Genomic DNA, 27,600 nt, shown 5'->3' with positions numbered 1-27,600 from the left:
GTACTGCTTTCTTCCGTAGCCTTTGGACAGGTCTTATTTTCTATGCTAAAACTGCCATTGTCTGTGTAATCAGAATTTCAGTCTTACATGCCAGGCCACTGGTCTTCACTGTACAAGTGTTAGGGCTTCTACAGTAGTTTCTGAGTGGAGAGCTAAACTGAGAACTTGCTAAGTTGGAGAGCTCCTGTTCTACTTTCAGTCTGTAAATATGAATGTTGCCTACTGCTCTTAATAGTTTGAGAGGAGGGGGCCAAGTGAGAGAACCGGGAAGCAGACAGTGGAAGTGATGGTCAGTCTTTTGGCCAAAAAGGATTGCCTGCCTTTGTGAAAGAACTGGGTGTACGTTGGTCTTATTCCTAGTATCTGCTGTATGTTGGGTCACAAAGGAGAAAAAGATGAAAAGGAGACTGTCAGTAGGCCACCACTATGGTCCACAAAACCCACTGCAACCTCTTTACCAGAGCCTGGAAGAAAAAAGGTAAGGAGTACTGAGTAGGTGGGAAGCTGGAAGCTAGTGGGAAATCTTAACCTTTGGGTTAGTGAACTTCAGGAGGTTCTTTCTGTCCCTGTGTTTCTGTGATTGCTGTGAAGCCTGGAAGCTGTTTATGTCATTAATTAATGGTAATTGTGTGTATGAGGAAAAAAACATATATTGGTAAAAGGTTTATTTTTTTTGTCATTTGCATTATTTCAAGCCTGTTTTTAAGCTCTTCAAATTGATAGTTTTATAATGTAATACACATGAATATGATAGCTCTTGTGTTTCATGTTTAATAGTATTTTTTTTTTTTTCTATTTGCTACTTTGAAACGTATTTTTGATATTCTCATAGGTAAGTTTCTTAAATGATCTTGTGTTAAACTGAGTGAAGTCTACTCAACACTGGTGGTATTCTATCTGGTATATACTGTGGAGTTTGGGGCCCAGAATAAATGAGAGACTGGCAAACTGGAGCTAGGCCATTGAGGGCTGCCATGGCTGGGGTACTAGAAAAGATCAGGAGATCTTTAGTTGTAAGAAGAAAGGACTAAGGCAGTTGAATTGCAGTCCTCTGCTCTCTCAGGAGGAGTTATAACGAGGATGGAGCCAGACTTTGTTCAGAGGTGCACAATAAGAGAATGAGAGGCGATGGTCGCAGGCTGCTGCAAGGGTAATTCCAGCTGGATGTGATGAAAGAGTTCTTCCTGACGTATTTAGTGAGGCTTAGGGGCAAGTTGTGAAATCTCCATCTTTTGGGGAGCTTTCAGAATTTGTGTGGAGATGAAAGCAACCTGATCTAATTTTATAAATACACCTGTCTTGAGCACAGGGGAGAAGTTTCAGTGGTCCCTTCCAACTTAATTTGATATTTGATTTCTGTGATTACCACTTAAACTTGTGTATCTGCACAGTTTGAGACTTCTGTTAGTGGTCACAACTGCTGGAATCAATAGGGAAAAAGTACTGCAGCTACATATGCCACATGAGTTGTATACTCCGGGCTGAACTGAATTGCCTAGCTTAATCTTGATTTAAAACCCTTTGATTTCAGTTAGCTCCCCGATCTCTCAACAGAAGAGTAAAAGGTTTTTATGTGTGGTGCTGCTGGAGAATGTTCCATGAACACTGGCGTGGTTATTTCTGGCACATAACATGGGGATTATTTTATCTTTATGAAGAGTATTACCAAAATTCACAGTACACAAGCTCTCTTTGCCACTGGAACATTTATCTCAGTATCTAAAATACATAGAAAAATCTGTGGAACTTGAAATAATGCAATGTATAAGTCAACTCATAAGGCATTCTTAAGTAAGAAAGTATATCTTTCTTCTTGTGAATAACCACACTGTTCCTATCAGAGAAAGCAGGTCAGCAGTTAGGGCTCTAACACTGGGTCTGTGTCCTTCCTCTACACAATTCCTGTGTAATTTGAAGCATGTCACTGAGCTAGATCAAAACAGAAAACAAGTTGAAAGCTTCCACAGTTCTATATATGCTTCTTGTAAGGGTTGCTTGTCAGGAAGAAGAGTATTTTTAAAATCACTGTTGAAGCAAGTTCCACATGTGTTTAAAAACTGACATCCTGTTTAAAAATGAAAATAAAAAAAAAAAAAGAGGGCCTTTACGCTGCCTTCCTAAAGATGCATTTGGCAGAGGTGCTGAGACTAACTTCCAGAGCTTTGCCAGCATGTTTCAGATTTGAAAATACGTGTTTCAGAGATGGTTGTAAAGAATGATCTATTTTTTAAAAGAATAAAGAAATAAAAGAATTAAGAAAAATACCCTTCTCTCAAGCCGTATTTTTTTCCCTTATTTTGCCTGACAATTTCAGTTTGGCAAAATGCATTCCAGAACTTTGTAAGTAGGAACAACCTTTGAGCTCTGCAGATAGAAATGCAATGAGAGAGACTTTCGGAGGCATGCTGTGTAGTATAAGCACTCAGTGGAGTATTTTGTGTGTGACTGACATGTTGTATATGTGCATGAATCCTTTCCTGGCTCCACAGTTACTTGTTTTCATCTAGGACTTGATTACCTTCTAAGGCTGGGTTGCATTTTGAGGCAATTCTTTCAGCCACTGCCACCTTTTCTGTAGTTGGCAATTCATTTTGCCTCCATACTCTAATTCGTTTAGCTTATTAGTTCTCTACCATTCCTGAATTTCACCATCTCCTTCAACTTAACCTTTCCATAGATTGGCTACAGAGACTTTCCAAGCACTTGAGCTATTTTCTGTGCAGAAATGCTGACTCCTTGAGATAAACATCAATAGATGACTCAGGAGTAGGACAAAAACTTATGCTACCCTTATATGCTACCTTTCCACTTAGAGCAAAAATGGTTTTGCTGCATTATGTGCCTGTTTGTCCTTCTGATGACATTGGAGTGTTCTTATTAAATACCATTTGGAGGAAGGAAGGAAAATGTATGCTCCCTCTTAGTGTGTATTCAGGAGCAAAGTACGGGAGTGTTTTGTAGGTTTATCTTTTCTAAAACAGCCATACTCTACTGGAGAAAAAGAAGGTGTGCATGGGGAGTGCTCACCACTGTTTCAGCTTTCTTCAGAAGAGGTGGGATTAGAATGGCTCAAGCAAAATTTTTAAGATTAAAGCCCCTTCTCCCAACCCAAAGTTAAAAGTTGTGATTTCTTATTCCCAAATGGAGAAAAGCATCATCAAAACTTCTGATCTTCCTAGGATTTTTGTCCTGTTATCCTCAGGATGATTTTGAAGCAGAATATGTACACCAAACAGACACCAACGTAGCATGTTTTAATAATCTGTTTGTAATTGTCACAATGGGAGCTGCAGAGTACCAAATAGTTTGAAAACTTCAACTTTATTCATCTGGCTTATTGAGATCACTGCACTTCCTGGCTCAAGTACTGAGAACTATGTACATAAAAATTTGGACTAGATGTGTTCTGAAGCAAGAAGCCAGGCACATCTCCTCTCTTCCATTGTGTTATTAGCTATGAGCCTGGCCAAATTGAAAAGGAGTGTCTGTATAGCTGGAAATGATATTCATGTAAAAAAAAAATGTTCCCTTCATTTTTGCAGGGTTTTTCACTCAGCTGAAGGCGTGGTGGATACACTAGGATGGACACAGAGGAATTCCCTCCCCCACCGCCAGAAGGTAACTCAAATAATTTTTGTTTTGCAAGTAATTTCCATTGTAACAATGCAACTTTATTTTCAAATGTATTTTGAAGGGGTTTTTTTGCTCGTTTCCCCCATATGAACTTGAAACTTTCTCATGGAAATACTGAACTGTGCCCCACTGAAACATGAACTTCCAATCTTCTCTGTTTTGTTCTTGAATATTGCTTGCTGGTGTTGCGACAGCATAGAAGGAAGTAACTGGGAGACTGATTGGTCTTTACAGTCCCTATCTGCAAATAAACATTTTCTAAGACAACTTAGTGTGGACCGTATCATCACACCTTTGTCTTGTACTTCATTGACCCCAAGCCCTCCTGCATGTGGTGCCCTGTAGAGGTCAAACGAGCAAAGCTTGTCGTGTGGAGAGGATATTCAGGCCAGCATCTCAAACATCTGGACAAGATTGGAGTCTGAATTGAGGGAGAAGTGAGCTGTTAGGGCATGTGCTGCCTCCACAGGTCGTGTTAAATCACAGCAATGTCTGCTGAGGGGCGTAGCTGAAGGACCACCTGATGCTGCAGTTCTCTAGCTCCAAGTCTTCAGCATGGTGCTCAGCCAATATGTGTCCGCATGAGAAGTAGAGGGGAAACATGCATGGCTAAACCTCTCTGTGGTCAGAGCATTGAAATTTATGGAAGATTATTATGTATGCTGGGCAATGGAGCCAGTTCAATAAAATGTTCCTCTCGGTGCCCCTTGGCTGCTGTATGCCAGCAACTGTATGGCTGCTGGTACAGTTCAGGTTTTGGATGAAACAAAGACAGGATTATGAAGACACTTTATCACTGTCTTCAGCATTCTTTCTTGCTAAAAGAGAATATCACCTATAGCTATTTCTTCCCATTTCATTTCTTGTAAATGCATCTTTGAATAGTTTCTGATGTTTGTATATTTTAGATCTTGAAAAGATTCGGCTGGTTGGATGCTAAGAGACTTCCTAGGAGTAATATCATATATGCTTTTCCTGATCTTGTTCTTCCCAACGTTGTTATTTATTGAGACGTGATTATGTGGACCCATCGTTGAACTCAGTATAGCCGTTCTTATTTTGGTAAAGTTGATAGTACAGACTGCATCAAAAGTGACTTTTGTAGTCTTCTCATCATTTCTGGTCTGTTTCTCATGTATGCATTTATATGTATATAAATATATATATTTTTTTACAACAATATATATTAAAAAGCATATATTAGCATATGTATATTAGTAATAAATGTTATTACTTAAAGGATGTTTTACTACTTGTTCACATAGCTCTATGAAAACTTTCAAATGTGAAGGGGAGTTTATCTTATTGTTGTTCAACTATAAATCTTCAGGAATTTAGGAATCACCATTCTAGATTAAAATTGCTTTCTCTCTAGCTTAGGCATTGCCACAGGCAGAGGTCTATTACTAGATACTACCTAAGAAATGGAGAACGTGAGAGAAGCAGAGTTGTGAAATCAGCTTTTAATGGGTTAGTTTTTGGAAGCATTGTTAACAGTTTTATTTATGCTTGAGATGTTGCTGAGGTTATTGCTGGCATAATGCTTTTCCTGTGGCTTGTCCTAATCCGTGAGGCCAGGACTGTAAGTTTAACTCCGTTTTGTTTAGGACGGTTACTGTGAAACTGTCTTTATCAGTTAATCCATCTCCTAAGAAATGTAGTGCTGTGGAGGAGGAGTCAGCCATAAGGAATCAATATTTCCAATTGAGCAGGAGCTGCCAGTGTTTAAAGACAAGCAATAATCGTAGCAGCAGCTGTAACTTCATGTATTATATCAGTGTGTGGGGCACTCTGACAAAAATTCGGGGTTACGTAGTTTAGTATGATTCCAAAACTCAAAGCTCTTAATGACATGTAGAACTACGTGTATCACGGGCTTGTTGCTCCTTAATATGCTAGCATGAAACCTACTAACATAAGATGATTCTCTGCTCAAGATGCTGCTCTGCATGATCTTGTGTCAGTGTGCGCTTTCCTTGTCATTTCAAAAGCTGTGTCAGAAATTATCAGAATTAAACTATTTTTTTTACTTCACTTGTGCTAATTCTTTTTAAAAAGCATATTTCCAAAGGAAATATCAGTGAATTTTGATCGGTAAGTTATAACAGTTACACTAAAATACACTTTAGTTCACTTTGTGGGTAGTTCTCATAACCCCTTTTGCAGATGGGAAGCAGGTGAGAGTTTTAGGGCCAAACACATACCAGAATTAAAGGAAGAAGAGGTAGAGGTTTATATATATGGTTTATAACAGTCAGTGTTTTCATGGAATACATAAGCACTGGCCACTCTTGGTGTCTGCTCAGAAATGAGGAGCAGCATCTCTTCGTGCCTTCAGACAGTGGACAAATAGGTGAATTACCACAGCTTGTAGAGAGGCTGAGACTCCCATGGTGTGCTAATACAGGACTCCTGCAACTACACAAATCTTAATTGCTGCTGTATAAGTATTCTAAAATTCTGAACTGGGATGGCAGATCAAATCACTTGCTATTTTTTTCGGAAGTTGAAAGTTGTGTAGTTTCTTTTTTATTTAAAGGTGTTCATCTTTTACTATAAATCTAAATTTTATTCTTGTCAAGTTTTTGGACAAGTTACTTCCACAAGATTATTTGTATCAATCCTAGTGTTTAAAAAGGATAAAAATAATGGTAAATCTGCATCTTTGCAAAAGGGACAGCTTAAGAACGTGTATGAAAGCTATACAATTAGGTTTATGTTAAATAATGTCTTCAGCAATAATCATCTGAATCTCTACATTGTTTGAGAAATGTGAAGTAAAGTATTGTTGAGGTCAATAATAGAGCTTCCTCTGCCACTATTTGATTAAAAAAAAAAATCTACATCTGATAGAAAAAAGAAATTAACCTTTATTTATTTTATTTATTATGCTTATGCAACATCTTTGCTTATAGCTGTTTGGACATTCCATTCGTGCACAGCTAATCAGGCAGTGACAAGTTTGTGCTAGTTAATTCCCTTACCTCAGAGCAAATTCAAGTACTCAGGAACTATAAGAAAGAAAGCCAGAAACACACCATATATATTCCTTCTTTCAAAATACATTACTTTAAAAAGTTTTTTTTTCTAAACTTGATTAAAAATTCCCTTGTATTTTTCTTTGAATACATTTTTATTGAATATATATGTTAGCAGGGAGAGGTGGATGGCTGCAAATGCTTCCCTGGTTGCAAGAATTATCTGAAAAGTGCTTCAAAATTGATACTTAACATAAAGAAATTTGATTATGACTAAAAAATTGTGTTTTAATTGACTGCTGTAATGGAGTGTAGTTATCCAAATCTATCTAGACAGAAAGGACATGATGTGGAATGCAGACTGTGCAGCTAGGAGTATTAAGTTTGTAATTCCCAGAATCAGGAATTGCATTACACTGTAGACAAGTTGTCTTCATGCTGACCAGTAATTTGAATTGGGTATTTAATGCTTGAATGATGTTTGCTTATCACAGAATTGCAGGGGTTAGAAGCGACCTCAAGAGACCATTGAGTCCAGCCCTCTGCTAAAACAGGTATCCTGCGATAGTCACACAGGTAGGAGTCCAGATAGGTCCTGAATATCTCCATAGGAGACTCACTGCCTCTCTGGGCAACCTGTTCTGTTCCAGAACTCCATTATGGTACTCAGTGCTTATGCTATTACTTTATTAGGAGATAACATCTCTGGCTGTTCATTTATTTACTTGGAAAACAACTTGTGATCTTGCAAGTAAAACCTTTCTCTTTAGCAAGGATTTGATAGGTTTTGATCAGGGTTATTCCACAAGCGGAGGCATCTTTGTGTACTGCAGGTACCTGAGGAGCCTCTTGCCTAAGGTAGGCAGGGTGGGGTGATAGGTGTCCAACAGGCTTCTGAGTCTGTTCTTCTTGTCTGAACGTGCTTCTTCTTTGCTCTTCTGATACATGGAAGTATCCCTCATATGATTTCTATTTGGAAACTATTAGAAAACATAGGGTGTATTTCCTCCTGCTGAGTATGCTTGTCAGTGATTCATTCCAGCCATCCTAAGTTGCCTTTCACAACAGCTCTGAGACCTAAACTCTGCTCTGTAATGAACTGAGTCTGCCAAGGTAGCTTTACGTACAGTGATAAGACTTGCAGCATGGCTTCATTGCAGTACAGTTCTGGAGTCAGGAAGAGACTTCCCATTTTGCTTCCTATTTATAGTTATATATATATAAATATATATTATTGTTATTAGAATGAAATAGTGAAAATTCGCTATTCAATAAAAGGACATAATGAGAATGAATTTGACTGCATTGTCTCCATATTAATGCCAAACAATCTTTACCTGAGTGACAGTCATCCATAACTATATGTCATCTGGGAAAGATGAGGTGCTGCTAAAGCTGCTTGTGGTGAAGGGCTGTTCTCACCTCTTGCTGACTGTTCCCAATACTGTGAGTAAAACCAGGTGGGAAGCTTTCGTTCTGTTCCGCTGAAGGTTGGATACTTAAGATGTTCTTCAGCAAGATGTAATAAAGATATTTCCTGTTGTTCTTTAAGCTGTAAATGGGCTGATGGTATCTACAAGTCTCCAGTATAAGTTTAAAAGAACTTTATACAACTTTTTATGTAAATGATCAGCTCTCTAGAGCTGCAAATGGGGTATTTCTTTATTCCCATTATGTCCAGACATAAAGCAGGGAGGCCAAGGACTTAAATCTGGATATCCTGTATATGATTGAGTGCTGTGATTGTCTTCCTGCTTTTTTGTGTGTGTATTTGTTTGTCTGCCAGTGCCGGAACACTAAAATAGTCATAGTTCCTCTGTGCCTAACTAGGAAGTCTGTCTTGAATCTGAGAGCACTCTCCAGCAAGACAGAAGTAGAAACATCTATACTTTCATAAAAGTTCCCATTGGGGTGACTGCATTTTCTGAGAAAAAACAAACAAACAAAAAAACATTTATTAGCTCTAGAAGGGAGCTGCTGAGTGGCTGCCATGTTTTGCTGTAGAGATGACTGTATTTCTCTGCTAGAGGAACTGTCCTTTTTTTTTTTTCCCCTTGTGTATTTCCTATATATATATGTGAGATTATTCAGTTAACTTTTTTTCTGTTAACGATGTTGCAATTTATTTAGATTTTAGCTGTTTTAACAAGCTGATTTTGTGACTGAGACGGAAATCATGCAGTTAAATCAGAACTTTTGTCAAGAAAGTAACTTGTACATTTTACAGTTTAGCTTATGGAAGTAAAGAACAGTGGGGGAAATGTGCTTGTTTTCAGGCTAGATTAGGATAAAAGATGTTACTTTGGATGATTGGGGGATTGAAATAAGAACACTGCTTAAATTAAATAGAATCTACACAGGGAGTTGGTCTTAGGCTAAATGGCATTGTTTGTTAGATATCTATTTTCAACATACAGACAGTTACAAATGATGGTAAAAGGGGAGCCAAGATTTCAGAAGAATGAGAACAGAATATGAATTGTAGTTATGAATGGTCCCTTGTTTTTGAAGCTGGCAGTAACTTGCTGGTGTCTGACATCCCATTTATAATAGAACAATTTATTTATTTCTGAAGATCACGTTGCTCTCAGTAAATAAAGGAAAATGCACTGGTTAAGGTAAGCATCAATTATTTCATGTGACAATTCAGACAAGCTGTGCAACAAAGAGTAACAAGAGTGTTCCCATTGCAAAAATGCAGTTGCACTGTCACATGTCACTCTTAATTATGTGTTTTTCTTCAAGCAAAGCGTATTTGAGAGTTGGAGGAAAAATGGAAAGAGATTAAACTTGTTACTGTTTTTAGCATCTATAAAGAAAAAATTCATTGGGATGCAATTCTGTTTTTTTTAGTAATGTCAAATATTTGCTAGGTATACTGTATTTGTATTTTTGTACTTTGTTAGATAGAAGGTTCTTCGCTGTGATAGAATTGAGAGGTTAACTTTGACGTTTTGATAACATCTGTTTTTTTTTCCTGAATAATAATTTGTAGGGGTTGTTGTTGTCTTTTTTTTCTGTTCTCTCAGCTAGTTTGCAGTGTGACTTTACTGCTTGACTTAACTTGCTCAGACATGGGTAGGACAAGGCCCAGATACACTGATTGGAAAGAGCAACTATTGAAGAGATAAAGAGATTCAAAGGGATGCCAGCAAAACTTAATCTTTGTTTTGGGGTAATTGATGTTTTTTCCTTAAGAGATAAATAAAATGTAAAGGAGTTGGTACTGATTTTTTTGAGTATTCTTGCAGGGAATATTTATGTAAATTATGAATTTTTAAAGATTTCAAACAGTGAGCCAACATACAAGTAGTGGATTATTGTTATTGTTATTATTGCCTCTTTTGCCTGTTTGTGGTTTGCATCTTGCACTAACTGGCCTAGATAAGTTGCTGCCAAATAACTGAGGGATTTTTGTTTATTCCCATGTTACTAATCCTTCTAGATACTCACTAACCACGCCTAAAACCTCTGTACTGACTGCATCTGTAGAGTTTACATAGAATAACTTTTTAATACATCATTGAAATTCTTTTATCTTGTGTGTAAGAAATAGTAAAAGCTTGTTTGCATTATGATGTCTTAGATAAATAATCTGATTTACTGAATGGAACATTTATCAGGTGCTGCTTATTTTATCTATAGAGAGGAACTGAACGATCAATTCCTAGCAACCTGATGAAAACATGTTTAACAAATATTTGAGGGAAGAAGCCATACAGCCCTCTATGAAGAATTTCTTTATCCTATCCCATTCAAATAAGCTTTCCAGGAAAAGGCAACCTTGTCATGATTTCATGAAATACAGAAGATGATTCAGTTTGCCAAAGAAAGGCTCTTGCGTTGTGCTGTTAAATAGTCTGGGTTTTAGCTCAGTGACTTCAGTTAGGTGAAAGCAGACTAATTCCTGAGAAGTCTTCTGTGAAGCTGGTACAGGTTTTCTCAGAGTCTGTAAGGTCATTACCTTTGTGCTCCATGGAGATGCTGTATGGGGCTGCTGAATCATGGCCTGAACCTCTGATTGATCACCTGAGGCGAGCAATGAGTCAGCCACAGGAGCACAGGTGAAGGCAAATCACCTGTGCTGCAGGAAGGGGTGGAGCCTGGCTCCACCTCTCCTAGACCCATTTAAGAGCTGACTGCCAGTGGGGAAGGATCTCTCTGGAGATCTGCTCCATTGGAGTTCATCTCACGAGCCCAGGACAGGGTGAGCGACTTTCTCTCATTACTCCAATATAAATTATATTAGCCAAGCTCCTGGATATACATACATACATATATATATATATATATATATATATATATATATATATGTATATATGTATAGTATATATGTGTGTGTGTGTGTGTGTGTGTGTGTGTGTGTAGTGTGTGTGTATGTATATATATGTATATGTATGTATATATATATATGTGTGTGTGTGTGTATATATGTGTATATATATATATATATATATATGTATATATACCATCTGTATATCCATTGACTATACAGATGCACACACTGATAGATGTCTTTTCCAGACTCTGTGGCTGTCACAGGGAGAGACAAGGGGAAATTTGGATGCTGACACACAATGTTGTCCTGTGAGCGCTGAATTAAGTTTGGGGAAAGTGTCTAGAGGGTCTTTGCAGTCTCTTGTATTGCAAAGTAAAGTGGAAGTAAAATTAACTTTGGCTGGGAGCACTTTTACGCATCTAATTATCTGTTTTGGTGACTCCCCTTGTATTTCTACATGAAGAACGTGTGCCAACTAAGTGCTTAAGATGTCTCTTTAGCTTGGAAGAAATCCCTTCCTGATGTCCTGTGTGGACTGGCTGCAGCTTTGAAGCACGTGCCTTGGTTATGACAGCTGTTTTTGGCCATATTAGAGCCAAGGCAGAGCTTCCTTTCCGCTCCATGACCAGCAGGAGGTGTTGAGAAGGAATCTGATGCTAATGGACTGTAAGCTCATAAAGAAACATTATCTTTGCCCAACTCAATCCTGCATACACTGAGGTGATAGGGTTTCTGGTCAAAACTGTTAAAAGGATACTATAAAACAATTTGGAAGTTTGGTTAATGAGCTTTGTTGTAAGAACAGTTTTCATGAATTTGCTTGAATTCTGTGCATGTACCTTTTTAACCTGTAGCTGAACCTCAGTGTGTTTGAGCAAAAAAGACCTCCAAAGACACATTAAAACAATAATTAAAACAAATGGTAAGAAAGGGAATATTAAACAACTTGAACTTGACAGACTGTACCAGTGATTGACCTATACCCCCTTCACTGAACTTTATTAGACAGAATTTGGGAGTAGCTGGGCTCCTGCTGTCTTGTGTCTGGGGAGTTGCCCTGCTGAGCCTGTAAACCAAAGCCAGATGATTCGTACCAGCTACAAGCTGCCTGTAGATATATGCAGACAATGTTGCTGATCTTTATTGTTAAAGTAACAAGGTAGAAATGGAGTTTATAAACAGAGGATTAATGTTTACATTAATGTTGACTTCTTCCTCCCCATTATTTTTCTGAGATAATGGATTTGTCAGACTTGTGTATATTAAACTTTGCTTATGTGTCAGCCTATTTGTTTAGTGTTCTGTAGGTTGGAGAAATAAATGAGTAGGTGAGAAGCCAGCTGAAATCCAAAATATTTCCAGATTTTTCCTTAATTTACAGGACATAACCATTCTGTTCTAGCCTCTATATTTTTCTGTTGTATCAAGTGATAGTTTCTGTAAAAGGTAGGTTTATAGATGATTTCTTCACAATATATTGAGAAAATGCAAATAGTCGTTAAATCTCAGTTTAATTTTAAACATGTGAACTGGTTGCCTGTGCTACTTTGAGAGCACTATTAGATGGAATTATCTTTGGGAAGGAGTAGCCTGTCTCAGTGCGTGCAAAAAGATAAATCACTCCTCAAAGCAGCAGGCAGCTTCTGGGCCACACCTTGGCCATTACCACTGAAGGAAGGAGGCTAAGCATGTCAGGGCTTTCAAGGAAGTTGAGTGCTTTTAGGTGCAGAAAGCTCTGCTTTTAGGAGAGATTGCAAATGCTTCAGTTTTAAGATTGCTGGTTAAATGGTTGTTCAGCCCTGGTCTAATCATCTAGAAAACAGGCATTGTGGTGGAAGGATGTTGCTAATGTTCAAGACATAACATATTTCAGATTTTACTTTGGGTGGGTTCCAGCTCTTCTTAGTATGATATACATTTTTATACTTGAACTTTGTATTTTTTCTGTGGAATTGGGACGTCATGGTTCACCTGTTTCAGCCCCCCATAATCAAGTTACACTTACGCCTCACTAGACAACAGTCATTTCAGTCTAAGGAATTATCAGATGATGCAGCAGTTTCATGTTGCTAATTAAACAGACCGTATTAGAGAAATGCATATTCCTCAAGTAATTAAACAAGAACTGCTTCAACGTAAAAAGTAATCATTTGGAAAAGCAGCTATAATAGATTAAAAAATTGGAGAAATAAAGGCCAAGCTAGATTATGCTCTCTTGTGGAGATTTCTTTAACAAATGGTTATTTTCCCAAAAATACATCCACTATGTGGTCAAAAACAATTTTCCTAGAAAATCTTTGTATTTGATTTTCTTTTTTTCACATGGGATGTGTATCCTGTGCATAGCCAACATGCTTCTTCCTTCGTCTTCCAAAGGTGAATTCTTTGTTTTCCAATGACTTGTTCTTCTGCTGTTTGATTTCCATTTTATTGAAGCTCGTTTCTTTTTTTTTTTTTCCATATGTGTACTGTCCTTTTGGCAGCATATTGCAGGACGAGTTCAGCAATTCATACCCACGGTAGCCCTGGCTGAGCTTTGCTATATGCATCACAGTCAGCTGCCATGTCACATCAACTTATTTTGAGGACTTAGCTTACAGTGCATTCACAGTGTTTCCTGGTGAAATTTTAGTGGCAGAATCTACAAGTATAGTTTTGAAGTGGTCATGTCACCCAGGGACCAGACTGGGCTGTTTCTGGTCACAGCACTGGTGCCAGCAGTCACCAGAGCACTGAGTGTGAAGGCAGTTCATGTAATGGTCACAAAATGCCGATTTTTATGTAGCAGATTTTGTAAATACAGTGTAGTCAGCACTGAAAAGCATCCTGTAAGATTACAGAGGTGAGCTGTTTACGTTGCTGAACAGCCTAATTCATATTGAACGTTTTGTTTTAGCCTGTGGGATGATGCTTTGAGTTGTTAATTAGCTTAAAGCTTAATTTTTAACACAGTGAGCAGTGTGTAAGACTTTTTGGTACTTGTAAATCGTTCCTGTTGTCTTTTTCCTGAATTCTTTTTCTTGGACTTGAACAGGCAGATTCATCCTTCATCTGACTTCAGTTTGGAGTTTGCTTTCTATCCAGAAGAGTAATGTCTGTTACACATGATTGGCAACAGTATCTGTATGTAATACATGTATTTATGACGAGAGAGGAGGTTTTGCTTATTTCTTTGTTGCTTATTTGGAGAAAGAGCCTGTTAATTGGTGTGGTTTTGCTTTTGTTTCCATCACTGGAAATACTCCTTGAATGCATATGTACTATTTTGTTTGTTGTTGTTTTTTGTGATTACTCTCCATAGAGACCTTTATTGCTCATACTGTGGTCATACTTTGGACATGTGTATGAGCTTTGAGTAATTAGCCATGTGCTCGTGCCCCTGGGACCTCTGTTTCCTGTAATGCCAGCTTAGCACAACTGCACGTGACTGAGGAATGATAGCCTCTGGCTCCCATCTGCTTTCCAGGGAAGGAAATGGAAGAGAGCCCGCACGTGGTTTTGAATACACTGTTTTGGTTTAGACATTTTTTTCCAGCAAAGCAGACACTTTCCATCTGTGTGACTGTACAAGGAGCTAATTTATGGGTACTGGTGGTATGCTGGAAAAGTATGAGGAGCACTGCAGAGGCACTTGCTTCTGCTGTGGAGAAAGGCTCTCTATAGGCACTGTCAGGCCTGACCCTGTGTCACTTGGAGGTCCGGCTGTGGTTTGGAGGCACTGAGGCTGTCTTGCAACTCCCGGTAGCCTGACAGGAGCCAGGACAGGCCTCAGAGCTACTCCTGCCCACACTGATGGAAGAGCTGGAGCCTGGAGGAGACGTGGGAAGAGGCCCCACACTGCCCTGCTTCCAGGGGTTCAGTGCTGGGTCAGTGTGACTGAGATTGTGGATCTGTGCTTTTGTTTGCTGAGTCATAGAGTAATAAAATGGCTTGGGTTGTAAAGAACCTCAGGGATCATGAATCTCCAACCCCCTGCCACAGGCAGGGCTGTTAACCTCCGCATTTAATACTGGACCAGGTCGCCCAGGTCCCCATCCAACCTGACCTTGAACACCTCCAGCAATGGAGCGTTGACAACCTTGCTGGGCAGCATGACTCAGCACCTCACCATTCTCATAGTAAAGAACTTCCCCCCCCGAAGTCCTCACATGATGAGGTAGCTCCTGGGTGTTCATGTCTTGTCAAAGATCCCAGTGAGTAAAAATGTTCCATGAGTGTTGCTGCAGCCTGGCTTTGTCCTTAGCAGTTGGATGTGACTGTGCAGGCCTTGAGGAATATGAAGATCGGTGCTTATGAATATCCTGGAAAAAAATTACACGTGCATGCTCTAAAGGACAAAAGGGTATTTATTAATGGAAAACAGAAAATCCAAATGTGAAAGTTCCTTGGATGATAAAGCCTGTGGAAATACGCAATCAAGGAGTTAAAGCCTATTACTTTAAAGCAGTTGTTGCAGTGGTGTTTCTGGTCTTGAGTCCTCTTCCTCAGCTCCTCAGCTGGTCCAAGCCCTGTCCTTGCTCTCCAGGCTCCTCCTTTCCAGCCAAGGGGTTCCCAGGCACTTGCCCTTCTCAGCCACATAATAAGTGCTCCTTACATCACCTTTCTTATCTCTGTCTTTTCCTGTCCATTATTCTGCACATCACACACAAACTGTCTGGCTTACTTCTGTACCTTTCTCCCTGTGTGGGTGCTAAGTGGGCTAACACAGACAAGACAGACACAAACTAAATACCAGAGCAAAAGAATACTTGAGTTCAGTTTTCTTCTTTTCTGATACTGAAGAAATCGCAGTCACACGTGAAAGATACGAATGGGTAGAAAATATTTTGTTGCTTGCTAGCTGTAGGAATGGAGTTTAATTTGTGCTGAAAAGCTGTCAGATCATCCGGTGATGACCTGTTAACGCCCTTTAAAACTTTCAGCTGAATATGAATCATCTGCAGCTTTTGAAAGATTTACAAGTTGGCCAAATTGAAAATTTTTACAAGAGCAATTAAGGCTGTTCCTAGCATTTCTCAGGACAGACAAATATCAAGGTCCTGTTACAAAACTTCACCTGAAATAAAAACTGAACAGTTCTACAGCCCACTTAGCTTTGGGAGTAGTCTGCATGGTGTATCTGGGCCCAAATAATTAGTTTTTCTGAAGTAAGGATAATTTTAAAAGCAGTTGTAATGGATTTCTGTCATGAGAGTCTGAAAAGGAATAGAGTTCACAGCTCTACCTTTGATAAGATGAGAATATTTATATGATTATGTGCTTTTTTTTTTTTCTCTTCCTGCAGTTTTAATAGCAGTTCTGGCTTGAGGATGGCTTTGAAAGAGCTGCTTATATACTTTACTCATGTGAGAGCTACAGTTTCTGGGAAAGTTTTCAGATGGGACAGAGTAATTCTTTTTCCTTCAGGAATCAGTTTTTTAAATATATATATTTGGGAATTGAGTTTTCCTTTTTAAATATTCCTACTGAATGTTATTTTTTTGAGGTTTTTCATTACTTTAATGAGGATATTTTTACTTCTGTTTATACTAATGAAGAACAGTCTCTCAGTTTGAAAATAGCAAAATGCTAAAATTTGTGCAGTTCCATTTCTTGTTGCTGTATGGTGTCTCACATTTATATGAGGAGCTGGGCAGATTATTGAGAAATAAGAGTCTGAAAAAGTGAGCATATCATTAGTTTTATGTGAGGGTTAAAGAGGATATCTCTGGAATGTGTCAAGGTGAAATAGTATGCACTTGAGTCGTTATGCCTGTTTGTTTTGCTTTGTAAGTTATCACTTTTTTTAAATACAGATAAGTGTTACTATGACTGCTCTCCTAATTATATAGAAGTTGTCTTTCAATCTCTCAAGGCGCTTTTAAAACCTTAAAAGAAGTGTGTTCATGAACAAGTATTTGATAGTAGCATGCCTGTTTCCCAGGGTTCCAAGTTTATTGTTACAGTGTCCCAGACTTGTGAATTATTCTTGCTTAGGATTCTTCTTGTATCCTGGTTTTCCATGGAAAAACTCAATTAACTTCTTAAGGACCATCTCCGATTTACATGGTTGCAAGGCAGGACAGAATTCTGCTTTTTTTTCTCCTGCTTGCACTGTATTCAAAGTTTATACACTTGATGGCAAGTGCTGTAGTATTTTGTCTTAAATATATTTTATTTATAAATGAAAATTAGTGGTGAAGCATCACTAGCTTCATCTCAGCTTTAAAATTAAGGTCACTCAGACTTGTAACTACTTAGCTATATTACATTCAACTGTAAACAGTTTAAGGAAAATGAATGGAAAAGTAGGTGATGCCAAGAACGTTTTGGAGTTGGCTGAACAACCAAAAATTGTTTAAATTTGCTTCTGCCTTCACAGGTTTCTGTAAACACAGCTTGCTTTTAAAGTAAGCTTAAGAAAAAGGAGCTTTGCTGAGTAACAAAGGACAGAGAAGTAATAATCCCACTTGCTTTTTTTAAGCAATTACAGTAGCACTTATTCCTTTTTCTAAATCAAAATTTACATTTTCACACTTAACCTGAAGGAATTTTTTCCACGTCATATTTCTACCTTTTTTTCCCCCCATGTTTTAAAACTTCAAATGTAGGTTGTTAGGAAGGAGAAGTATTTCTCTGAAGCATTTGCAAAGCAATTGCTGTAGAATGGCATCATTGGCATATGCTAAAAAAAGTTTATTCAATTACTGTATTCTCATTGTTCTGACTGGTGCTTGTAAAATTAAGAATGTGAGCAGTAGTGAAAGGGCAAGTAGAATTTCTAATAAATAATTAAGATATTTGGAGTAATTTAAGATGGATTTTGTAATGCTGACATATCGCCCTCTTCTCACTCCTCTTTCCACCCCATCTCCCCCGCCCCCAAGGTTTTTCTGCAGTCACAATTACCTGGAAATCTTTTTTTTTTTCTTTGATCATCTTGATTTACACCTAAATGATTGGAGGAACTGGAACATTCTTCACAAGTATGAAGAGTGGGTTTTTTTTTTCATTAGTCAGATTCAGCTCAAGTTTAACTGTTCTTTGTGTCATTCTAATTTATTGAACTCCCCAAGAACTGAAATGTTTTCATGTCCGTGTACTTTTTTAATGTAAGATAAACAACTATAGAAACAGTACATATTTTCAAAATGGCAGTTATTAAAAAAATATATTTATATATATATATTTAATGACATAATCTGTGTTTATCTGCAGTGCTGAACAGTTCTTCACTTGAAGCAAAGACAGAAACACAGAATGGCATGTGTTGCAAGGGACCTCAAGGATCACAAATCTCTAATCCCCCTGCCACATGCAGAGCCACCAACTGCCACATTTAATATTCTAGTATTCTGGATCCAATCTGGCTTTGAACACCTCTAGGGATGGGGCATCCTCAACCTCTCTGGCAGCCTGTTCCAGCACCTCACCACTCTCGCAGTAAAGAACTTCCCCCTGACATCCAACCTCAATCTTCCCTCCCTCAACTTCAAACCATTTCCCCTTGTCCTGCTGTTATCTACCCTTTCAAAGAGTTGATTCCCCTCCTGTTTGTAGGCTCCCTTTAGGTATTGAAAGGCTGCAGTGAGGTCACCCCACAGCCTTCTTTTCTCCAGGCTGAACAAGCCCAGCTCCCTCAGCCTGTCTTCATAGGGGAGGTGCTCCAGCCTCCTGACCATCTTCATGGCTCTCCTCTGGACCCTCTCCAACAGCTGTCTGTCTTTCTTGTACTGTGGGTCTCAGACCTGGACGCAATACTCCAGATGGGGCCTCATGAGGGCAGAGTAGGTGGGGACAATCACCTCCCTGTCCCTGCTGGCCACCCCTCTTCTGATGGAGCCCAGGATACCATTTGCCTTCCAAGCTGCAAGGGCACACTGCTGGCTCATGTTAAGTTTTTCATCTATCAAGACCCCCAGGTCCTTCTCCACAGGACTGTTCTCAAGGACTGCTCCTTCCAGTCTGTATGGATGCCTGGGATTCCTCCGGCCCAAGTGCAAAACCTTGCTCTTTGCTGTGTTGAACCTCATCAGGTTCACACGGGCCCACCTTTCAAGCCTGTTAAGGCCCTCTGAATGACATCCCTTCCTTCCACTGTGTCAACTGCACCACTCAGCTTGGTGTCATCAGCGAACTTGCTGAGGCTTAACTCAGTTCCATCATCGATGTTATTGATAAAGATGTTAAAGAGCGCCGGTCCCAGCACAGACCCTTGGGCGCACTGCTCATTACCAGCCTCCACCTGGACATAGAGCCATTGATAACCATCCTTCGTCTGCGGCCTTTCAACCAATTTCTTATCCCTCGAGTGGTCCACTCATCAAATCCACATCCCTCCAATTTGGAGATAAGGGTGTAGTGGGGGACAATATCAAAGGCCTTGCTCAACTGCAGGTAGATGACATTGATCGCCTTCCCTTTGTTCACCAATGCTGTCACTCCATCATAAAAAGGCCCCCAGATTGGTTAGGCATGACCTTCCCCCTGGTGAAGGTGTGCTGGTTGTATTGGATCGTATGCTCGTTCCTCATGTGATCAAGCACGTTGTCCAGATCTGTTCCATGATCTTCCCAGGTACAAAGGTGAGACTCACCGGCCTATAGTTCCCCATGGTAACCTTCACCCTCAGTTTATTTTTACTATTAGAATACTTCAAATGAAACAGTATGCCCTTGAAATTAGAAGTTCAAAGGAGAGTATTTTTATGTATGAAAATGATAGAATCATTACTTTAAAAGGATTAAGATTTATTTTTACATCTGCAGGATTAAAGAAATGCAGAAGTGATTCAAAGCCAAAATACAATTTTAAAACTATCTGAAGGAAGGTATTTGTCTCTTATTTGCCTCCAATCTGCCCTTTCTAAATGAGTATTATCTAAGAAGGGAATTTCTTTACTTTTTGTTTCTTTTTTTTCACCCTTAAACCACCACTGATTACTGAAATTTAGGGATTTTCTCTATCCTGTACTGCCTAAATATTGAGTTCTACACCTTGTTTATTTCCTTTGCAAAGCAAATGTTTGTATACAAACAGTTCAGCATTAGCAACCGTAAAAGAAAAAGGTAGCTAAGACCTTTCAAAAATATTTTTTATCTGAGTTGAGGTACTTGATTCTTACGTCAGATTTTCTTTTTTTCCACATAAAATATGAGTTAGTTGGTTTTTGTGGGAGATGGATAGAAAGGTTGAAGGGAAGCTGCACATTAGTTGACCAGTATTTGCTCCTGGGTCCTGAGTCATTCCTTTTGCTTTTAGTGTCTCAAATTACCTTTTTTTGCTGGTGGCAGTTCTTTTCTCTCTCTAACAAATGACACTGTGCTGGGCCTGTGTGCCTGGGGAATTGCATCGGTGTGAAAGTGCTGGAGTAGAGAATTGCCAGGCATCGGATACCTAAGTTACGTTCATATGCCCTAAGGAAAAGAGTGGGTCCAGAAGGCACTGTAACTAGCAGCCATAAAACTTCTTGTTGCTTCCTAAATGTCTGCTTGTATGATATGGATATTTCTTAAATCTATGCTCTTTTGCTGATTTCTAGAACTGACCTCCAGTGAGCAGGTAGATTCAAGTGTTCTTACTCAAGCCCTCCTCAAGCAACGCCCAAGTTTCCACAGTGGCCAAATCCTGTAGAAATGATCAGAGCACATTCAACTAATTCCAGTAACCCTGTCTTCCTCTTCCCAGTATACAAAATAACGAAGAGCTCTCTCATGTGCTTGTAGTGCTTGCTGCTGATCCTCACTTCTATAGTTCAACAAGAGGAGTGGCAGGAGGCAGTGTATGCAGCTGAAAGTTGTGCTCTTCTGTTATTTTCTTGCATCTGCTTACTTATCTGTCTAGTCTAGAAGACTAACCAATACTTCAAATGCTAGTCATTAAAAAGAAAAAACCCAAAACATTCTACTTGGAAATCCCTACCTTAGTAAGTTTGAATTGTGGAGATATATTGAAACCAAGACAACAGCAACAAAACCTCTTCCCTTCATTTTTCCTCTGACTGTTGAGCAGCAAGCAGTACAAAGTCAAGTTGGGTGGATGCTGATTCAGGAGGAGTTCTGTGGTTGTCTTGAGTCACTTGGAAGAGATCTGTAGAATTTTTTCATCTTTCAGAAAAAAAAAATGTTAATGGACAAAGGCAAATATGAAAAGCCTTAATCTAAAGGCTGACTTCGTACAAAAGAATTTAAAAAAGCAACAGAATTAAATTAAGTGTCCTGCTGCCTCAGCCATAAACTGTGACAATAAATTCAGGATAACCCCTTTCTTGTTCCTTAATATTTTTGCAATTAGTTCACTTTCTGTCCTACAGAGAGACTGCATGAAAGATCTTGTTATTTGTTGCTGTGATAAAATATGCTGGCTCAGCCTGCCTGAAGAAACAGAAGCCTTGGCAAGAATGCTGATTACCATGACAATCTAAGCAGTCTAGAGTTGCAGATTGTGTGGGTTTTATTGTAAAGATATAAAGCAAGTCCTGGATGGTAGAAGAGCTGATAATATCATCCTGATTCAGGAGATCCAAGCACCTTTGCAAGACTTTGTTTTTAATAGTGTGTTACCTGAAGGATGGAGAGAAATCTACAAACTGCATTTATATATTTATAAAGTATTTGTGTATATGCGTAGCTAAATATTTAGTTTTATTCTGTAGTTATGTGTTGTTATAACATTTTTAATACAGGGCTGAACTCCTGTATAAGAGTGGTTTTGAGGAGGAGCTCAGTGGAAAGGTCAGCTGGGCCAAAGACTTTCCACAGATTGTTTCTGTATGGAGACTTCTGAGGAAGAATTTTCCCTTCAAGTGATAAAAAAGCAGCTACAGCAGGTTTAGGCAGGGGATGAGGCCCTTATGTTGGAACACAGGAAAGCCTGGGAAGTTTTATCTTCCTCCCTGCACCTGCACGGGATCTCCAGCATGAGTTTTGGGTGTATGTGCAGGTTTCCTGTGATGCAAACGCACAGTAAAAATAGTAGTAGATAATGCAGGGAAAGTTTTTAAATCCTCATGGTTTCTCCATGCTCGTGCAGATGGGAACAATAGCACCAAGTTATTCTTCAGCTTTTCTTCCCGCTCTCCACACTTGGATGGAGTGGCAAGACAAAAATACTCCCAACACTCCCATGTTCTAGCCGTATTAGGATGTAATGGTTTCAGCCATTACCATTTTCAAAGGTGAAAGCTGAAATGCCAACCGTCCCTTCACCAAAATGCGCTTTGATGACTGAAATGAGTGGTAGTGGGGTTAACAGGTTTAAACCAACGACCTTATGTAATATGTTCTTCCACAGTGGGGCAGGAACAACATTCTGCTGTTCTTCAATGATGTGCAAGAAGAAAGTTGTGCACACTGGCATTCTGCTTTAGAAGTTTGAATTTGAAGAAAGGACAAATGACTTGGTGTCCAGATGTCCCTGTGTTTACTTTCTATTGCTTTCCTAGCAATTTTATTGTTTATATTAGAGAATCTGTTGAAAAGCAATGAGGTTATCAGTATGTCAAAACTTTGTTTTGTTCCAGCGACCCAACATTTCTAAAGCATTGCTGAGTTCCATTCATAACATACAGCACCTGCTGGTCATGTGAAGTCATTATTAAGCGTAAAAACAGTTTAAACTAAAGACTATCTTTTTGCACAGTTCTAGAGCGTGAACCCAAAGCTGTAGGTACAAATGATGAAGAGGAGGATGAGGGAGAACAGTTTGACTTTGACAGTGGGGATGAGATACCAGAAGCAGACAGACAAGCCTTCGTGCCACCTCCTCCTGAGCCTGGAAGTAACACAGAGCACCACGAGGCTAATGTCACAGGTGAGTCAGCCCACTGGGTTCTGCCTCCATTAGGCTAAGAGTCAAGATTGATCATAGAATTAAAAAAACATGTAAAAAGTCTACCTGGACTTGTGTAAGGCCTTTGAAGTGGTCCTATACTGCATCTTTATCTCTAAATTGAGTTTAAAGGTGGTGGTGGGTAAAGAGTTGGGTGGTTACAGCCAGAGGGTTGTTGTAAACAGCTCTATGTCCAGGTGGAAGCCAGTGATGAGTGGTGTCCACCAGGAGTCTATCTTGGAACTGGAGCTCTTCAGCCTCTTTATCGCTGATGTAGACAGTGAGATTGAGTGTACCCTCAGCAAGTTTTCAGATGACACCAAGTAGAGTGGTGCAGCTGACACAGTAGAAGGGATGCCATCCAGAGGATCCTGGAGAGGATTGAGAAGTGGGCTCATGTGAACCTAATGAAATTCAATAAGGCCAAGGGCAGTGTGTTGCGCTTGGATCAGGGCAGTCCCAGGTTATGTCTGCACGACTGGAAGAAGAACTCATTGGGAGCAGCCCTGTGGAGAAGGACTTGGGAATTCTGTTGGATGAAAAGCTGGACACAAGCTGGCAGGTCTTTTGCAGCCTGCAACACCAACAGTATCCTTGACTGCATCAAAAGGGAGGTGGCCAGCAGGGCAAGGAAAGTGATTGTTTCTCTACTCTGCCCTTGTGAGGACCTGCCTGGACTATTGCGTCCAGGTCTGGGGCCACCAGTACAGGAACGATGGGGAACTGTTGTAGTGGGTCTAGAGGAGGGGCACAAAGATGATCAAAGGGCTCTCCTATGAAGAAAGATTGAGGGAGCTGGGCTTGTTTAGCTTGGAGAAGAGAAGGCTTTGGAGAGACTTCACTTGGCTGTCCAGTACTTGAAGGAAGCAGGAGGGAGACTGACTTTTTATGCAGGCAGATAGTGATAAGACAAGGGGGAATGGTTTTAAGCTAAAAGGGGAGAGATTTAAGTTAGATGTTTACTCAGAGAGTGGTGAGGCACTAGAACAGGTTGCCCGTAAAAGCTGTGGATACACCATTCCTGGAGGTGCCCAAGACGAGTTTGGATGGGCTGCCTGATGTAGTGGCTGTCATCTCTGCCCATGATAGTGGAGTTGGAACAAAATGATTTTTACGGTCCTTTCCAACCCGACCTGTGATATAATTCTACGATATGAAGAGAGATCTGTGGAACAAGCATGCATGTGTTTTGATTATTTGTGCTAGCTATACTTGTGGTGAGTTGATAAGGCAAACAGTGAACAAGTGCAGTTCCTGTGAGGTTTCCCATCCATGTCCAGTACAAAGCAATGTATTGGTCTCAATCATAGCGCCATGCTACAATAAAACTTTGCCCTTGCAACTGTAATAGGTGTGGATGAATCCAGATGAGTGCTTTCACAGCTAAGCTTTCTGGTTGCTGATCTTAGGCTGATATGCATTAAAAAATGGAGTCAGTGTCAGAATTTTGTTTATAACAGAAGTATTACTTTATTGAAGATTAAAATATCTTTTTACAACACTTGCAGATGTTTTTAATACTGAGGTATGTTCTGGAAATTACTGTATTCTGCTCAAATTGACAACAGCTGATTTTGCTGACTTCGATCCAGTTTTCTTTTGTCAACAGACACTGTGGTCATGGCAATGAGAGATAATAACTGATCAGTTGACTGTGCAGTTTGACAACCTGGAACTTAAATACAGCCTTTCCCTGAAAAACTGTTGCTCACTTGCAAAGTCATGCTTCCTGCTCAAAAACTTCTGATCACTTGGGATCCAGTTCTGTAATTTCCTTCAAAATGACCTTTAGTTCCACGTTAGTTCTCTAGAGATACCAGAAAGAAGAGAGTTTATTTTCAAGGAGGAAAACTTGGAAAGTCGTTTTCTTTTCCTTTTTTTTAGCAGAGCATTTTCAGTTCCCTGTAGAGTGTCCCTCCAGTGAGCATTTTCTTTGCTCATGGCTATTTCTGAAATGTTTATTATATTTGTATATATAAGATACAAATTTCACTAGAAACTGACTTCAGACTTCAGGATTTAAGGCTGTTTGCAGGTATGTTTTTATGGGAAGCAAGAAGGTATCCTGGTAACCTGTCAGAAATCTCCTTATCTAGTATTTAAGATCAAGTTATTGTTTTTCCATATATAGTTTTTCCATCCTTGTAACATAGTTGTTTTGCTGCTGTTGCATTCCTCATCTGTAAAATGGGGAGGAGAGCACCACAGTGTGGGAATTTTGAGTAACAGTTTATAAGTTAGTTGTATGTAAAGTCATATAAATGTTTGGGATATTTTAAATACCAATATTAAGCAGCTTGGACAGGCACAAAAAATAAAACTTTGTTTAATTTTTCAGCTAAAGGAGCTGATAGCTTAGAAAAAAGTGAGAAGCTACAAGCATCAGAATCTACTGCAGAAGATACTCCAAGGAAAGTAAATCCCTACTCAGTCATAAATATTTCCCCAATGCAAGAAAAGGATCCATCCTCCTCACCAGATCCAAGTCCTCAAGACGAACCTGCCAGTCCAAACACATCCAGTGGATATTCTGTCCCTGTGCCCTGTGGCTATGCAGTGCCATCCAATTTACCTCTGATTCTGCCAGCATACTCCAGTCCTGTCATAATACGTAGTGTTTCTGTAGATGAGGAAGGTAAGGTATTTTCGCAACTTACTTTCTTTGAAGGGGGGATACTTGTTTAATGTGAGATAATTATGTTGTTTTGTAAATGCTTACATAGCATTCAAACTTGATGTCTAGAAGATGTGTCAAAATAGAAGAATAATTTCATCATGGAGTAGAAGCTAAATCTTAGCTGGACTTAGTCAGTAAGTGTCAGCTTATTTGAAAAACACACACAAATTGTGAGTAACAACAACAGAGAAAAAAAAAAGAAAAATATTCTAATAAAACTCTGCTTTCCTTATTAGGATCAAGATAAATTGTGAGTAACAGCAACAGCTAAGTTAAGATGCATAAGGAAAAAATGTATAAACACTAAGTCAATTATATCCTAGATTTTACATCTGTGATATTTGGCCTTTGTTTTTGCTGGCACAATATTGCAGCATAAAGCACAAGTCAGGACTCCTGTCTTCTCTTACCATTAAAAATGATTAATGCTAATTCCCTTCTAATGTCACAAAATAATTTCCAGAGTCATGATTATGTATTCAAGCCAAATGATTTCTTCTCAATCTCTTAGAATACTTGAACTAGGTTCTATCAGAATTCCTGGCTCTTTTACCTTTTCTGTATCCACTTTTTATTTGTTTTTCTAGACCTTGTGGATTTAGATTTGCTGTGAGATTTTTTTCCTGATGATTTGGTGAATTCTGCTTGTCTTTTAATACAATATTGAGACAAAAGAGGAAATAACTATGGATTATTACAGAAACAGGAACAATCCCCATATTTTGTAACCAGAATTGGGCAAAGTTGACAGCTTAATGCCAAGAAAACAGGAGGAACAGAAAGTTTTCCATATCCTGTTAATTTTTGTTTTTATTTCAAATATATTTTTCTTTAGTTAGGTTGCAATTCTACTGTAATTCTGTGTGCTATGACACTTTTTGCATATTAGGCATATCAGAAAATATATGCAAATATGTTTGTGGTTGCTATTGCCTGTTGAGGAATATGTGTTTGAGAGAGAAGAATTAAATGTGCCGGGCACTGTAATTTTCTCTGATAATTCTTATAACAAATTGCTCTGTCCCTGTGAATTATCTGAGTTGCGAAAATAGCATGATAGAAAATAGATATGAAGAAACACATACTTTTTTTTAGATATGTTCAAGAATAAAAATGCTACATAGATTATTCATTAGAAATATTAGAAAAAAAATCTTAAATTAATCTGTGTCATTTGAACCACACTGACATTTTATTCTAAGCATTTTGGTGATTGTATGTGTTTTTTTCTATTTAGCAGGTATGCAGTCAGCAACTGAAGAATGCCATTGTAATTCTTTAAACTCAGAGGAGCCCCAAAATAGGTGATTGACAACTCAGTATGTTTTAATGACCTATAAAACTTTAATTCCTGAGAAACCTTGGATTAAATAAATCAAAAACTTCATTTTTCATTTTTCATGTCTGGTGCTTTCAAGTTTTGTTATTATTTTGACTCCTTAACTTTGCTTGTGTACCAAAATCTGCACAGATTAAGGTCTAGTGTATATAACTGTCCATGACATCTTGAGGGGAAAAAAATATACAATTTTTATAGTCATCAGCTACAGCAGGACCGCTGCCAACATACACTTAGATCAGCTGTGGCTGATGGAATTCCATCACTTCTGTAGCTCTCTTTCAGGTAATTATAGCTGTTATTAGATTACCCTTCTTATCAGTCTAAATAAGTTCCCTGTATTCAACCTTTTACTTGTAGGCTGTGTGCCTACCATGTCCCTAACGATCTCAGTAGCCCTTGGCTAAACTCCAGTCAATTTCTGCACATCCCTCTAGAAGAGCAATTTTGGGGAGCCAAAACTGGATGGGCTACTGCAGATTGAGCCCCACACATGGCAGCTAGAGAAGGAAAATAGCCTCCCCCAGGCCATGAAGAGGCTGTGCACCTGTTGCTGTAGCCTTGAATGTCTTTGTTTTTGTTTATGGTGAAAACATTTTCAAAGAGAGAGTTTTGTGTTCTGGTAAAAAATAATCTAGAAATAAATATTTCTTGAGGTTGGAAGGGAAGTGTTTTCAATTTATTGACTAAAGTCGTCAGACTATTCAATGGATTACATTATTAAAATCCTAATTACATGCTGAAGCAGGGTTTTTAAGTAATCATCAGCTTCAGAGTGAGAACTGGAAAACAGTGAGATGTTTTATTTATTGATTTGTTTTTGTGGATGTTTAAATGTATTGTTGTGTAGGTTTTAGTGCTTTTATTTTATACCTTTTTTTTTTTT

The 27,600-nt window shown here is 38.9% G+C and overlaps 1 protein-coding gene across 2 annotated transcripts; it reads left to right on the top strand.

Moving 5' to 3' along the window:
• On the top strand, positions 1-26,754 carry LOC104909935 (rho guanine nucleotide exchange factor 10-like). 2 transcript variants are annotated; one of them, XM_010707782.3, is made up of 5 exons: positions 1-478; positions 3,543-3,618; positions 22,510-22,680; positions 25,037-25,333; positions 26,616-26,754. In XM_010707782.3, exons 2-5 carry the CDS (start codon positions 3,582-3,584, stop codon positions 26,681-26,683), a joined length of 573 nt encoding a protein of 190 aa, XP_010706084.1. In that variant the 5' UTR covers positions 1-478; positions 3,543-3,581; the 3' UTR covers positions 26,684-26,754. The 2 variants fall into 2 exon arrangements, with proteins under 2 accessions (XP_010706084.1, XP_010706083.1); XM_010707781.3 differs by having other exon boundaries at positions 7-478; positions 26,613-26,751.
• Positions 26,755-27,600: the final 846 nt, after the last annotated feature.

This window comes from Meleagris gallopavo, chromosome 2 (genome assembly GCF_000146605.3).
Source record: "Meleagris gallopavo isolate NT-WF06-2002-E0010 breed Aviagen turkey brand Nicholas breeding stock chromosome 2, Turkey_5.1, whole genome shotgun sequence".
Classification (NCBI taxonomy): Eukaryota; Metazoa; Chordata; class Aves; order Galliformes; family Phasianidae; genus Meleagris; species Meleagris gallopavo.
Note: the sequence above shows the minus strand (reverse complement) of the source record. Positions and strands in the feature narration are given on the sequence as shown.